General features: G+C 36.0%; 1 protein-coding gene across 3 annotated transcripts in view; it reads left to right on the top strand.

Annotated features, from left to right (window-relative positions):
* LOC114325134 (neurogenic locus protein delta) overlaps positions 1 to 14761 on the top strand; it is a 486223-nt gene that overhangs the window by 458462 nt on the left and 13000 nt on the right. For all 3 annotated transcript variants that reach the window (XM_028273081.2, XM_050663521.1, XM_028273080.2), the window contains one exon: positions 14326 to 14571. In XM_028273081.2, the coding sequence (XP_028128882.1) occupies positions 14326 to 14571 (246 nt within the window). The remainder of the gene's footprint in view (positions 1 to 14325; positions 14572 to 14761) is intronic.

Genomic DNA, 14761 nt, shown 5'->3' with positions numbered 1-14761 from the left:
TATAATGTGCCTACATTACAAAATGTAATCACTTACATTTTACCAAGTATACTTTTCCAGTGAAAGTTATATTGTATTCGAATCCAGGCTTTTTCTGGTCGCGGATGTAGCTTTTTGGCACTCCTATGGACCGGTGTATTTTGTAGCTGATCCTCTTGTAGGTATTTCATAGCTCTTTCACAACCATATATAATCTGGTAAGCTGGCACCTTAACCAGTGAAAGTTATATTGTGTTCGAATCCAGGCTTTCTCTGGTCGCGGATGTAGCTTTTTGGCACTCCTATGGACAGGTGTATTTTGTAGCTGATCCTCTTGTATCTATTTCATAGCTCTTTCACGGCCATATATAGCTTGGTAAGCTGGCACCTTAACCAGTGTGACACTGTTATGTTCCGTCTGTCTATTGCTTATTCTCGACATTCCAGCAATAGTCTAGCGTCTATCTTAAGCGCCTAAGAGTCCCTACAGCCACTTTGCTATCTGTGCAGCTATTGATCATCTTAAGTTCGAAAGCCACTATATTAATTTTTTCTTTACTTCATGTTACCTTTTTTTTATTTTTACTCGTGATATTTGACTCCAGGTAAGACAAATATTATGAGTCAGTGCAATTCCAAATACTTAGTAATTATAAATAGTCATTATATTGTAGAGGATTCAAGAGCCTATAAGATTTAATATTGTAGTTTTATAGTATTTATGAGGTTTTTCCACGTAGAGGTTCCAACCCTGCTATTTGAAAGATCTGTTGTGTATCCTTACTTACGTGCTAACTACAACAGATCTGGGCTTTTTAAGAAAGCATATTAAACTGATAAGGTATAACTGATATTTGTGACATTGTTCATTTTGTAGATATGAGTAAATCCTGTGGTCAGGCAGGCCAGCGCACTCACTTTGATGTGGGTAGTCTAGAGGTTTTATCGTTTAAATCTCGGCGCGGGCCAGGAAACAAAAAGTTTCTTCTACTTTGGATAACAGGAAATAGACACGATACGGTGTGTTTGAACTACGCAGAAACAGCAAATTTCTTTGAAACTACCTCTATCATCCATATTGTATGGCAGGGGTGGCCAAGCTCCTTGATAGTCCAAGCCATTTGTCAAAATTTGAAACTTTTCGCGAGCCGCAATTAAACAATTACCTAAAAAGTGAAAAAAAGGTTATTACATTTCTCTCTCACTGTTTGGATTTCGTGTTTTTTAAAGTGAAATAAGATGGTTCACATCGTTTTTTGAAACATGCAAGTAATTCTACAAGCAGCCTTTACTAATTCGGGATACTTCAATTTTACATCATCCTTACATCTGTTTCTGGGACGGCCTAATGATCTTCTATCGTCTCTCAAAAAACACTCAGTGTAGAGTCAATGTTTCACTTTCATATGTAACAATTGGGGGAATAATTGGCTGTATAGTTTCAATTCATATTGTTTTTTAGCAGCTAGATCTTAGTAATGATGATAGGGAGTATAATGATCTATATTCCACGCAGACATCTTTGCTGAGACCTCTTTTTATATGTGGTTGTCATCTGTGATTACTTGATTACCGCCCCTAGATATTTAAACTCGTTTACTACTTCGAAATTGTGGTCATTAAAAGTTATGTTCTGCCTAACTCTTCATCTTGTATTTGTGGTTACTAGCATGTATTTCGTCTTCTCTTCATTTATTCGAAGGCACAGACTACCTGTTCCCTTTTCGAGTTCTGAAAACACCTCTCTCACGTCTCTTGCAGAATAAGCGACTGCACCTATCTATATCAGCAAAGGCCAACAATAGTTTTGATCCTCGATTCTTAGATCTTCCTGTCAGCTGAGATGATATTTTACTTATTACATATTCTAAAGCCCAATTGAACAGCAACAGTGATAAGGGGTATCTTTGTACAAGTACTAATGTTACACTTATTCTTTTATATTTGCTGTCAGTAATTTAAGACATTTTGCAACACAAAAATTAAAAGTAATTCAGGTACTTTATTAAGAGCCATAAGTAATCCTTCAACCTGGCCTGTTGGCCAACCTAGCCAGTGTGGTTCGCGAGCCACAGTTTGGCCACCCCTGTTGTATGGCATATCGCCTTAGTGGAAAATTGGCTTAAGAATTATTTCTCCCTCTTAGTCTGTCTTCGATCTGGCTATATCTGATCGAGTATCTGAAAGATTCTATCGAAGATTGCACAAGTCAGTAAATGAATGCATGGTTTTGTATTATCCGCCAATAACGATATACGAAAGGATATTCTTTTACTCTGCCTTTACCAGCAAGTTCTGGCTGATGAGCTAATAATAGCGAAACACATATCACAGAATGGCAGGTAGGCGAGGTGTGAATATTCCTTATCCTATTTTATTTATTAGTTCCGTCTCTGATAAATTACTGTTTTATTAATGCCAACCCTGGAAAAACATATACAATGAAAGTTACGGAAATGTAGGAGAACGAAGACCTAAGAAATTACAATAAATTTTAATGAATGAGCTGATAAAAACCAGCGTAGGTATTGAATATGCGTAATATGTTCCGGACTACAGAGAATTAATGTTACTTCCTTTGACTGTCTTAATAACGTGCGAACTTTTGTAATTAGTTGAATATATTTATACTTCTTAATAATATGATTTTTAATGAGTACATAATAACATCGAAGGATGATTCTTTCATTCGCAGAATCGTAATCGTTCGCATACAGCACCTCTTGTAGTCTTTGTGTATAAAAAATGTCTAGACTCATTCTGAGATTCTTAAAATATAATAAACAGCATCTTTGTCTTCCACTCGTTTGCCATTCATTCAAAACAAGATGCCTAAATTAACACGTCTTGTTAGTTTCGTCGGTTAGTCACATCAAGTATTCAAATGATATACATATAGATTTGTCCCGTGCGTATTTGTTAGATAAATGTGTATTGGATACCAATTTAATTATGCAAATGTTGTGACTAACTAGATATTTTAAATAAATTCTAAATATATCAATAAATTAGTTAAGGATTAAATTGAAGAGATTCTTTATTTCATTTTCTCTATCTTTCGACTATATACTACTAAGTGGAAACGTGGACCTAATTGATATTGACGTGATTATTTAAATAATAAAAATAGACTCATCAACAAGACTAGACATGTTATATCTTTTTTCTTCGACTATTATTTCAAAAGTAACATTCAAGTGGTAGCTGAAGAATCAAAACCAATATTCCTATTTGTTCAAATTATAAATTTTGAAATTTGTCAAATGGAAATCAATAATACCAAATCAGTAAAATTGTATCACAAATTTTATAATTTATATGAACAATTGATAACAGCTCGTAAAAATATGCACTTGTAAGTTCGCATCAAATTCTTCAAAATAAACATGGTTCCACCCTTAAGGGAGCTCGTTCGGATCTTTAATAATTGGAGTAGGTGCATACAGAAGGTACCTTCGGCGGTGTAGAGTTTACGAACAACTTGTTACACAATACGGCCTTTAGACGCTTTCGCGATTTAGAACACTTAACCGGATATCCTGTATTTTTAGTAGCTCCCCAACTTGTGGAATATTATCTCCGACTTCCTTTCTTAACCCCCTGAACAAGATAAAGATTTTTATAACACCTGAGTGGAGAGAATACTACCTCTTTATGCAAGCCAAAGCGACGAGAAAAATACTTCATTCTTAAAAAAGTTTGTAGAATGAATTGTATTGTTTGTTAGGTATTTATATTATTAAAAGGCTGCATTTGCGCATACTTCCGACCACCTTCGTATTCCTTTTATTAGTGATGTGTTCATTTTTTTAAAGAGGGAGGATGTGTTCATTGTTGTTTATCGCATATCTGTTTTGACTAATCTTTTGATATTCGGGTAGAACTCTCTACTTTTCTGTGCATAATTTCGCCTTTGATTTGTTTCTTCTTCCTCTTTTCTTCTTATTTTTGTGTAGACATGACTGTCTCTTTTCAATGTGCTTCCAGTAAGTTATCGTTCCATCGTTTTCGTGGTCTTCCCACTGATCGTCTTCCTATTGGGGAACCATCTCTCTCCGTCCTTTACTACTCTATTTGTTATCATTTGGCTTTTGTGGTCGTTCCATTCTACTCTTCGGTTTCTTACCCAGTTATTAATGTTCTCCACCTTGCATCTCCGTCCTATATCTGTACTTCTACCTCTGTCCCATAGTGTCTTACCTTCGATTTTTCGAAGGGTTTTCACCTCTGCTTCTTCTAGCATTCTTTTGATTTGTTTGTGCCCTATTTTTTTAATTTTTAACACCTCTGTGCGTTTTGTTTTTATAAAAAATATATCTTTTTGTCGATAAATTAAGAGATCATAACTCTAAACCATATGCCCATTGTCTTTGATCATATTTTTTTAAATTTTGGACTGTGACTGTGAAAACCAGCTTTTTTAACAAATCTAATAAGAATATTAACACGCCATCAAAAATAATTGTACAGCACAACAAAAGCAAAACTTTAAAAAAAAATTATAGACATTTAACAGTAATATTTACATTAATATGTATTTATACATATTTATTATATCCGATCAAAAAAGAAGAAGGCAGACATGTTTGGAAACTCAGGACTGTTTTTATCTAGGAACATTCTTATATCAGTTTATAATAAAGTATGTAATATAAATATTATAAAGGTGTGAATATAAATGCATTAAGTAAATTTTATTTTTTGAAAACACCTCGTATATGCAGGTTGTTTCATTAATAATTGTCTATATAGTAACTGGATAAACCTTAGCACAAAATAGGAAGATTTAATCCAAAACACTTAAATAAAATGTGGTTCCTTACTCAGTTAAAGGGTGTTTCATCTGAAAATTTAAGAACTATTTTTGCTCACCATTTTAAAACTATTCGACGTATCCTTTTCATACTTGGCACAAAGTGCGACTACTATATACACCCTACTACATTATGATAAACAAACGTTTCTAGCTACTACCAGAGGCGTACGACAGGGGATAGTAAATGGTTGACCCTTCTCAAATTCTACGCCACTGGTGGAATTACTATTTTAGTGCCATTTTTAGATTCTCCAATACTTTCTACGTAAATAATATACTCCTCATTGGTAACGATAAAGTCATTAGTTTTCGAGATATTTGAAGTTAAATATGAAACGGCACAGTTATTTTGATTAATTTATGATTCATATAAATTCATGATTTATGATTCATATAAAATGATTCATATTTAAAAATCATTTGTACCCAGTACTTTAAAACTATTTGGCGTATCCTTATCATACTTGGCAGAAAGTGTAGGTACTGTACACCCTACTAAATTAAGATAAATAAACGTTTCTAGCTACTACCAGAGGCGCACGACAGGGGATAGTGGCTGGTTGACCCTTCCCAATTCTACGCCACTGACGAAATTGCTGTTAGTGTAATTTTTTGATTTTTCAATACTCTTTATGTAAATAATATACTCTTCATTCGTAATGATAAAATGATTAGTTTTCGAGATATTTGAAACTAAAAATGAAGCGACACAATACATGAATCAAAATAACCGTGTCGTTTCATTTTTAACTTCAAAGATCTCGAAAACTAATGACTTTATGGTTACGAATGAAGAGTATATTATTTCATAGAAAGTATTGCAGAATCCAAAAATTGAACAAAAATAGCAATTCCGCCAGTGGCGTTAACTTTGAAAACGGTCAACCATTCAATTTCCCCCGTCGTACGCCTCTGGTAATAGACAGAAACGTTTGTTTAACATAATTTAGTAGTTTGTACAGTATCTATACTTCCTGCCAAATACGAAAAGGATACGTCGAATAGTTTTAAAATGCTGAGCAAAAACAGTTTTTAAATTTTTAGATAAAACACCCTGTAACTCAGTAAGGACGTACATTTTTTATTTAAGTGTTTTAGGTTAAATCTTTGTCATCATCATTCTCTTTGCCTTATTCCTATGCGGGGTCGGCTTCCCTAATTGCATTTCTCCACACAATTCTATCTTGAGTCATATCAATGTTAATCCCCTTTACCAACATGTCCTGCCTTATCGTCTCCCCCCAGGTCTTCTTTCGTCTTCCTCTCCTACTCCTTCCAGGAATCTGCACTTCAGCTATTCTTCGTATTGGGTGATTAACGTCTCGACATTGAACATGGCCAAACCATCTTAACCTATGCTCTCTCATTTTGGCATCAATTGGTGCCACACCTAGACTTCCGCTAATATACTCATTTCTAATTTTATCTTTCTTTGTCACTCCACTCATCCATCTAAGCATTCTCATTTCCGCCACATGCATTCGTTGTTCCTCTTTCTTTTTCACTGCCCAACATTCAGTTTCGTACATCATAGCCGGTCTTATGGCTGTTTTATAGAATTTTCCCTTCAGCTTCATTGGAATTTTTCTGTCACACAACACACCACTCGCTTCTTTCCACTTCATCCATCCAGCCCTAATTCTACTGCATGCATCTCCATCTATTTCTCCATTACTCTGTAATACCGATCCTAGGTACTTAAAACTATTGCTTTTCACAATCATTTCACCGTCCAAAGATTCCATTTTATTTGTAGTAGCTCCATCTTTAAATGAACATTCCAAATACTCTGTTTTTGTCCTACTAAGTTTTAAACCTTTTTCCTCCAGCGCTTTTCTCCACTGTTCCAGTTTTTGTTCCAAGTCTCTTTCACTATTTCCTACTAACACGACATCATCAGCATACATTAAGCACCATGGAATGTTACCCTGTAGTTTCGCTGTTATCTGGTCCAAAACTAATGAGAATAAATATGGACTAAGCACAGAGCCTTGGTGCAATCCTACTTTCACATGAAATTTATCAGTGTCTCCCACACCTGTCCTAACACTAGTCGTTACTCCCTCATACATATCCCTCACAATCTTTACATATTCACCAGGGACTCCTTTCTTATTGAGTGCCCACCACAGAATCTCTCGAGGAACTCTATCATATGCTTTCTCAAGATCAATGAATACCATATGAGCGTTTGTTTCTTTACTCCTGTATTTTTCCATCAACTGCCTTATCATGAAAATTGCATCTGTTGTTGATCTACCCTGCATAAAGCCAAATTGATTCTCGGATATTTCGGTCTCTTCACGTATCCGTCTATCAGTTACTCTTTTCCATATTTTCATGGTGTGGCTAACCAGTTTTATAGCCCTGTAGTTTGTACATTGTAGTATATCTCCCTGGTTTTTGGAAACAGGTACCAGTATACTGCTTCTCCATTCGTCTGGCATTTGTCCAACTTCCATAATTCTATTAAATAGACCTGCTAGCCACCTTGTTCATGTCTCTCCCAATGCTCTCCATACTTCCCCAGGAATATCATCTGGTCCTACCGCTTTTCCTTTCTTTATTTTTTGAAGCGCTTGAGCCACTTCCTCGTTGGTTATTTTGGTGACCATTGCTGCTACTGTCTCCGTTGACTCTACAGGCTGTCTGTCACTTAATAAGCTGTCAAAGTACTTTCTCCATCTCTTTTTGATATCCCTTTCGTGAACTAGTATTTTATTATTTTCATCTCGGATACATCTAATCTGATTAAAATCTTTTGCTTTCTTTGCTCTCTGTTTGGCTATTTTATATATCTTCGTTTCGCCTTCCCTGGTATCAAGTTGATCGTATAGGTTTGAATACGCTTCTGCTTTGGCTTTTGCTACTGCTACTTTCGCTTCCTTTTTCGCCACCATATAGTTTTGAAGATCTGTGTCGGATCTGGTTTCTTGCCACTTTTTATATAATTTTCTCTTCTCTTTTATTTTTCCTTGTACTTCGTTTGACCACCACCAAGTCTCTTTACCCTCAAACTTTTTTCCTGACGTTTTCCCAAGTATTTCAATAGCAGTCTCTCTAATACTACTGGCCATTTTTCTCCAAATTGTATTAGGGCTTCCTTTCATGTTCCAACATATTTTTTTACTATTCTTCTCCTGAATAGACCTTCTTTCTCATCTTTCAGCAGGCATCACTTGATTTTTTGTGGTCCTCTCCGATATTTTTGTTTAGTTTCGCTTTTTACTTTGTCCAGAACAAGCAGCTTATGTTGTTGGCTTACTGTCTCACTAACTATTACCTTGCAGTCCTTGCATTCACGTATGTCTTCTTTCCTTATCATGAAGTAGTCTATTTGGGATTGATGTTGTCCACTTTTGTAGGTAATAAGTTGAGTTTCTCTTTTTTTAAAGAATGTGTAACAATCGCCATATCCAATGCTGTTGCTAATTCAAGCATGTCATCTCCAGCTTCATTTCTAGTTCCAAAGCCTAATCCCCCATGTATTGTTTCATATCCTGTCTTGGTTTGGCCCACATGTGCATTGAAATCACCTCCTATTATAACTTTCTCCTCTGCTGGAATATCACTCAGTACGTCTCCTAATTGATCATAGAAAGCTCTTCTTTCATTCTCACCCAGACCTGTTTGGGGAGCATACACACACACACACACACACACACACACACACACAACATTCAATACCTCTTTATCAATTACAAATTTCACTGACATCATTCTATCACTCGTTCTTACAACTTCTACTACGTTATCTTTCATTTCACTATCAGCAATTATACCAACTCCATTTCTAGTGTTACTACTCCCTACATACCACAATTTGTATCCTTCACCTAGTTCTTTCACCCTTTGTCCTTTCCACCTAGTTTCTTGAATACAAGCAATTTGAACTCTTCTTCGTTTGAGCGCATCCACTAACTCCAGACTCTTACCTGTAAGACTACCAAGATTCCACGACCCTATCCTGATTTTTCTAACCTGCAATGGTGTTCCCCCTGAGATGTCCTCACCCGGAAATCCGAACGGAGGCTCATTTTACTTCCGGAACATTTTACCTCAGGAGATGCCATCATTTAAGTATAAGTTTTTATTGCGTTTGGAGAAGGTCTTTTCATTATTATGGCCTGAAAAGATTTTTAGATATTTGATGCCTGAATGCCTTTTCTATCAGCACCATACCCTGCCCTGCACGTTTAGCCAATACACCACCAATGCAACCAAAGTGCAGTATTACCCCACACCCGCCTGCATTTTTCTGTATAGGCCAGGATCCCTACTGTAAGGACTGCCCTATTAGCCAATGTATTGTTGCCCGTATCCCGCCACTAGGAGGCACGTACTTTATTCGGGATACTAGGTTAAATCTTCTTATTTTGTGCTAAGGTTTCTTCAGTTATTATATGGACAATTATTAATGAAACACCCTGTATACGGAGTATTTATCGTCTTCATTTCAATATAATGTTCTAAATAAACCCAGTTCATTTAAAAATGAAATCAAAACATTTAAAAGAATTAGTTTTTATTAGTTTCACATCTTTTGTCATCACCAGCATAAAATCAGAAAGCGAATTAAAAAATAAAGGTGTTCTTATGGTGGTGATACAGCTTCACCGGATACAGCTGCCTGTTGCCGGATGCTTAAAGAATACACCTGCATTATGTTTCTCAGACGTCTATCTCTACCCGTTCAAATTTACTTTCCAATTTCGTCTGCTCCAGCCTACCTGTATCTTTTCCTACTTGGATATTTATTAAAACAAAACTATGGGAAATTAAAACAACTTCGTCTCGGTTCAGTTTCTTATTATGAGCTATTAAGAAAATTAAAAATCTACCAGCCCGAATTCAGCCCGTGCAATTTACGCGGTCAGTTGTTAGACGCTGTAATTTTTTTTTGTTTTGTTTTTAAATTTGATAGTTAGCCCTCCCAAAGCCGCTTTGATTTTTAAACTAAGAAATAATTGGTGATGATTTAAAGGTTAAGTTTCGGCACTTCCTTTTAATGCATTTATAATACATTGCAGCAATGATATTATTTACACTTTATTTGGTATTGACAGAGACTTATAAACACCACTTATGTTTGATGTAAAACTCTATAAAAGATCCGAATGCAATAGAAACGGGTTTCTACTTTTATTGTTATTGCCAGACATAGGCGTGCCTTCGAGTCATAAAAATTGATTTTTTTCTTCGGGATCCGTTTGTTGTGATAAACGCTCGCACTGCAGCCAGTTTGGCTAATTGTGTATTTTTCAAACGTGCAAACTTCTGGCTCAGTTTTTTAGTGTTCACGACCACTTACGTAGCCGGTATCGACGACTTTACGTGCCTTCCGAAGAACGGTGATAGCTCAGTTAAAGTATAAATTGAAAAATTTCTGATGTGAGCCAGACCTAGCCACTAAGCTATGGCGCCGCCATGTGATTGATCAGCGATATATCTCCGACCGAAGTATGTATGGCATCTCCTATAGAGATTTTAATAGGTGCAGACATTGCAGGAAAGCTCTATACCGGAAGAAGGCATTTTTAGGATGTGGACTGGTAGCTGTAGAAACCTTATTGGGCTGGACTTTGATGGGAAAAATACCTTTAGATCAACAAGACAATCGTACCGCAACAACTGTTTCACTTTTTAGTAGCGTTTTTATTCGCGTCTATTTCAGCACACACTTATATTTTATGTATAAACTTATAAAACTCTCTAATTTTCATATTTTCTTCACTATCGAAATCAAGTCTATTACACATTTCTGCATGGATGTGTTTAAGTGCTTGTTTAACATATTTCTGAACATCTCTGAATTGACATGTGTTCGCGTTTGTAGTTAGTAAGTCGACGTATAAACATTCCATTAATTTTGACATGCTGTTAGTAATGTATTTTACAAACCAATAGTTATGTTACAACATAACAACAGAATCTTCTACAATATCCAGAACATGTACGAAATCTGTTGGAATTAGCTCTATTACTTGCTCAAAGTATTTTTTGCTGTATACTTTTTTTTTGTACCAGAAGGCGCTTTTATTCCCGTATATCCTTCTCCTCCAACCCCTCTATCATTTCTCCTTCGTAAGGATGTAGTCATGTAGGCGTCATGTAATATGCGTCCAATAAACTATCCTGTGCGTGTTGTTTGGCTTCAGAGAATAAGTAACCACTCATGTCCTTGGTCCGACCAATGTGCTGGAGATCTTAATGTGGACCTTTGCCTGCTACGTTGCCCTCAACTATCATTCGTTCCATGCCTTCTCTTCTTCTAGTTATGTCTAAAATCATCATCATCATCAATGGTGCTACAGCCCTATGAAAGAGCCTCAACCTTCTCAAGTCTATTACGCCAGTCAGTCCTATCCATTGCTAACCGTTGCCAATTTGCTGCGCCTATTTTTCTTCGATCCTCATCTACACCATCCTTCCATCTAAATGTTGGCCTACCCCTATTTCTACTTCCCACATGTTGTGACATAAGGATTCTTCTAGGAGGGTTGTTATGCTGTGATCTTGCTAGATGTCCTGCCCATCTTAGTTTTCCTATTCTTATAAGAGATACTACGTCTTTACCACCAAATATATGTTTATATCTGTGGTATACCTCGTAGTTGTACCTTCTCCTCCAAATACCATTTTCACAGAGGCCACCGAATATTGCTCTCAGATCTTTCGTTCAAATATAAGCAGAAGGTTTTCATCTGCCTTGGAGATGGTCCATGTCTCCGATCCATATGTCAACAATGGTTGTATAAGGGTTTTGTATATGGTTATTTTTGATTTTTGGCTTAAGTTTCTGCTTCTCATATGTCTACTCAGTCCAAAATAGCATTTGTTCGCTCGGATTATCCTTCGCTTGATTTCTTCCGTCATGTCGTTCTCCTTGGTGATCAGGGAGCCTAAGTGTGTGAATTTGTCCACCACTTCAAAGGTAGAGGTATCAACAGTGAATTGATGACCGATGTTTCTGGCTCTATTGTTGGGTGTTGATGCCATCATCTTAGTTTTCTCATCGTTTGCTTTCAGCCCATATTTTTTGAGGCATTTGAGAAGGTGGTATACATTTCTTCTAGTTGCGTGTTGTGCGGACAACTAGGTCCACGTTCATTAGCATATGCCAAAATTTGGGATGATTTATTAAAAATATTTCCTCTGTTGACTATTCGGGCATTTCTGACCGCCTTTTCCAGAGCTATGTTGAAGAGGAGACACGCCAGCGCATCTCCTTGTCTCAGCCCAACATTCGTTTCAAACGCCTGTGATTGTTCGCCCTGTATTTCGACTTTGCAAACAACTTTACGCATTGCAGCCTTAACCAATCTTATTAGTTTATCAGGGATGTGGAATTCATGCATGGCTTCATATAATTTATTTCTTAGGACACTATCATAGGTTAGACAATTCATTGATTTTTCCAGTATTTGCTTTAGCACAAAGATCTGGTCTGTTGTTGATGGACCAGGCTTAAAACCACTTTGATATTCTCCAAAAAGCTCCTCTGAATGTGCACTTAGGCGACCATATAAGATACTCAGTTATGTATAAAATATCTCACTATATTTTGGTTGACGGTTGTAGTGAGTCTAGTTTCCGTTTATCTTTGAATATATTTCTGTCGGCAATATTTGCAATATATTGGTTTTTACCTTGGGTTTAACTGGAACGAATCCAGAAAGCTCATCCCTTTTTAACACTAGTAAAATTACTTTATATAACTTTATTGTATTGTTATTTACCATGACAGGAAGTAGAATGTTGCCTTGACGAAGAGACAAACTAGACTATTTTAGAAAATGATCTCGGGTGCACTGCTTAACAAAGTTATTAAATAATTTTGAAGTACGTAAGAAATAAAAATTTCAAATTAAAAAATTCCTTGTATAACTTTTGTATCGAAGAATAGCATTACCTATTAGGAACAAAAAATTGGTTTGAAAAGCTAGTTATCTCCCTTGTGATCTATTAATTCCCTAATCCTGAGAGTTATATGTCAAATGAAGATAGTATGCTATATTATTCCAAGGGTGGCCAAGCTCCTTGATAATCGAGCCATTTGAAATTTTTCGCGAGCTGCAATTAACGACGTTCTACACCTTCGTTGCGGGGTATGCCTCTCAGAGGAAAGGGGGGGGGGGAACTTATATGCAAGCGAAAGTTGGTAACAATGCATTTATAGCAGAATACTCAAATCATATGTTTCAGTATTGAATACTTTACAAAAATAAATTACGGAAATTACGGAATAAATTACGGAATTAATTGTAATAAATAAATTAAAAATAAATGGTGCGGTAAACAATCCTCATTTTTTAATATGTTATTCCTTACAAAAAAACCTTTAAGCACAAAGAATTAAAAATCGTAAATTTGGGTCAAAAGTTATTAACTTTTTAAAAATTCCCATAAGAGCCCATGTTAAAACTTAACTTTGGCCCTTAATAGTAATTAAACGGCACGGTAAAACAATTTTTAAAAAATCAAGTCTTAGTTTTTGAAGTAAACTATAACATACTAAAATTTCATGCAAATCCTTAATTCTTTGCCGAAGGTGTAGAACGTCGTTAAACAATAATTTAAAAAGTGTAAAAAAGGTATTCATTTTTTCTCTCATTTGCTCAATATGCAAATAATGCTACAAGCAACCTTTACTAATCCAGGATACTTCAATTCTTCATCATCCTTCCATATTTTTCTCGGACGGCTACTGACCTTCTACCGTCTCTCAAAAAACACTGCCTTCCTCTAATCTTACCACATGACCTGCCCATCGTTTCTTAGCTTTTATGTCTCTTACGATGTTTTCAGTCCATATACAGTCACCAATTCAGCTTTGAGGCGCCTTCTCCACGCTCTTGTTTTAAGATCTTAATACTGATGATAGGGAGTATTATGCTCTTTTCCACGCAGCTATTCTTGCTGAGACCTCTTTTTATATGTGGTTGTCAGCTGTGATTAGCGCCCCTACATATTTAAACTCTTTTAGTACTTCGAAGTTGTGGTCATTATTAGTTATGTTCTGCCAAACTCATGGTCTTGGATTTTTGGTTACTAGCATGTATTTCGTCTTTTGCGGTGATAACAACGATGATAAGGGGTCTCTTTGTGTAAGTCATGATGTTACACAGTCTTTTATATTTGTTGTCAGTAATTAAAGACATTTTAAAACACTAAAATTAAAAGTAATTCAAGTACATTTATTGAGAGCCACAAATAATCTTTCAAAGAGCCACATGTGGCTCGCGAGCCACAGTTTGGCCACCCCTGCATTCAGGCGTTCTTTATGTATATGTACAGTGTTTGTAGGTCATTTCTCAGAAATGCGGACCATTTTTTATAAAAAAAATTTATTTTGGCAGTTAAAGTACATATTGCTCGAAAAATTAGTATAATATAGGTAGCTTACGCCTATGAATAGGCACACCTAAGGAATGACCACTTCATAGTGCTTTATTACTCTCTCTCCCTCAAACACAACTTTACAACTTTAGAGCTTCAAACTTCCATTTAGACGATGTTTTTTGTTACAGTGCTAATAAGCAGGTTGACGCGACAACGATATCTGGACGTTAGTGACGAGTGGACAGAAGATGTCCACATGTCAAAATTTTCCACTCTGAAGTTCGAATACAGGGTAACCTGCGATTCGCACTACTATGGAAAAGGTTGTGAAAATCTGTGTCGACCTAGAGATGACAACTTCGGCCACTACAGCTGTTCTCCTATTGGAGAGCGAGTATGTTTAGCAGGATGGACAGGAGATTATTGTACTAAAGGTAAGTTTGTAGTTACTTTTACAACACGTTGTATTTATAGCCCATACAAATTTCTTCATTCTATTATTTAAATTTAAAAATGTTTACACACAGAAATCAGAAAAACGTCTTAAAAATTAAACTTAAAGATATTGGTTTAAAAACCAGATAATTCTACACTTTTGTGGCGAGTAAGAAAATCTTATATGCA

The sequence above is a fragment of the Diabrotica virgifera genome, chromosome 10 (assembly GCF_917563875.1).
Source record: "Diabrotica virgifera virgifera chromosome 10, PGI_DIABVI_V3a".
NCBI classification, from domain to species: domain Eukaryota; kingdom Metazoa; phylum Arthropoda; class Insecta; order Coleoptera; family Chrysomelidae; genus Diabrotica; species Diabrotica virgifera.
Note: the sequence above shows the minus strand (reverse complement) of the source record. Positions and strands in the feature narration are given on the sequence as shown.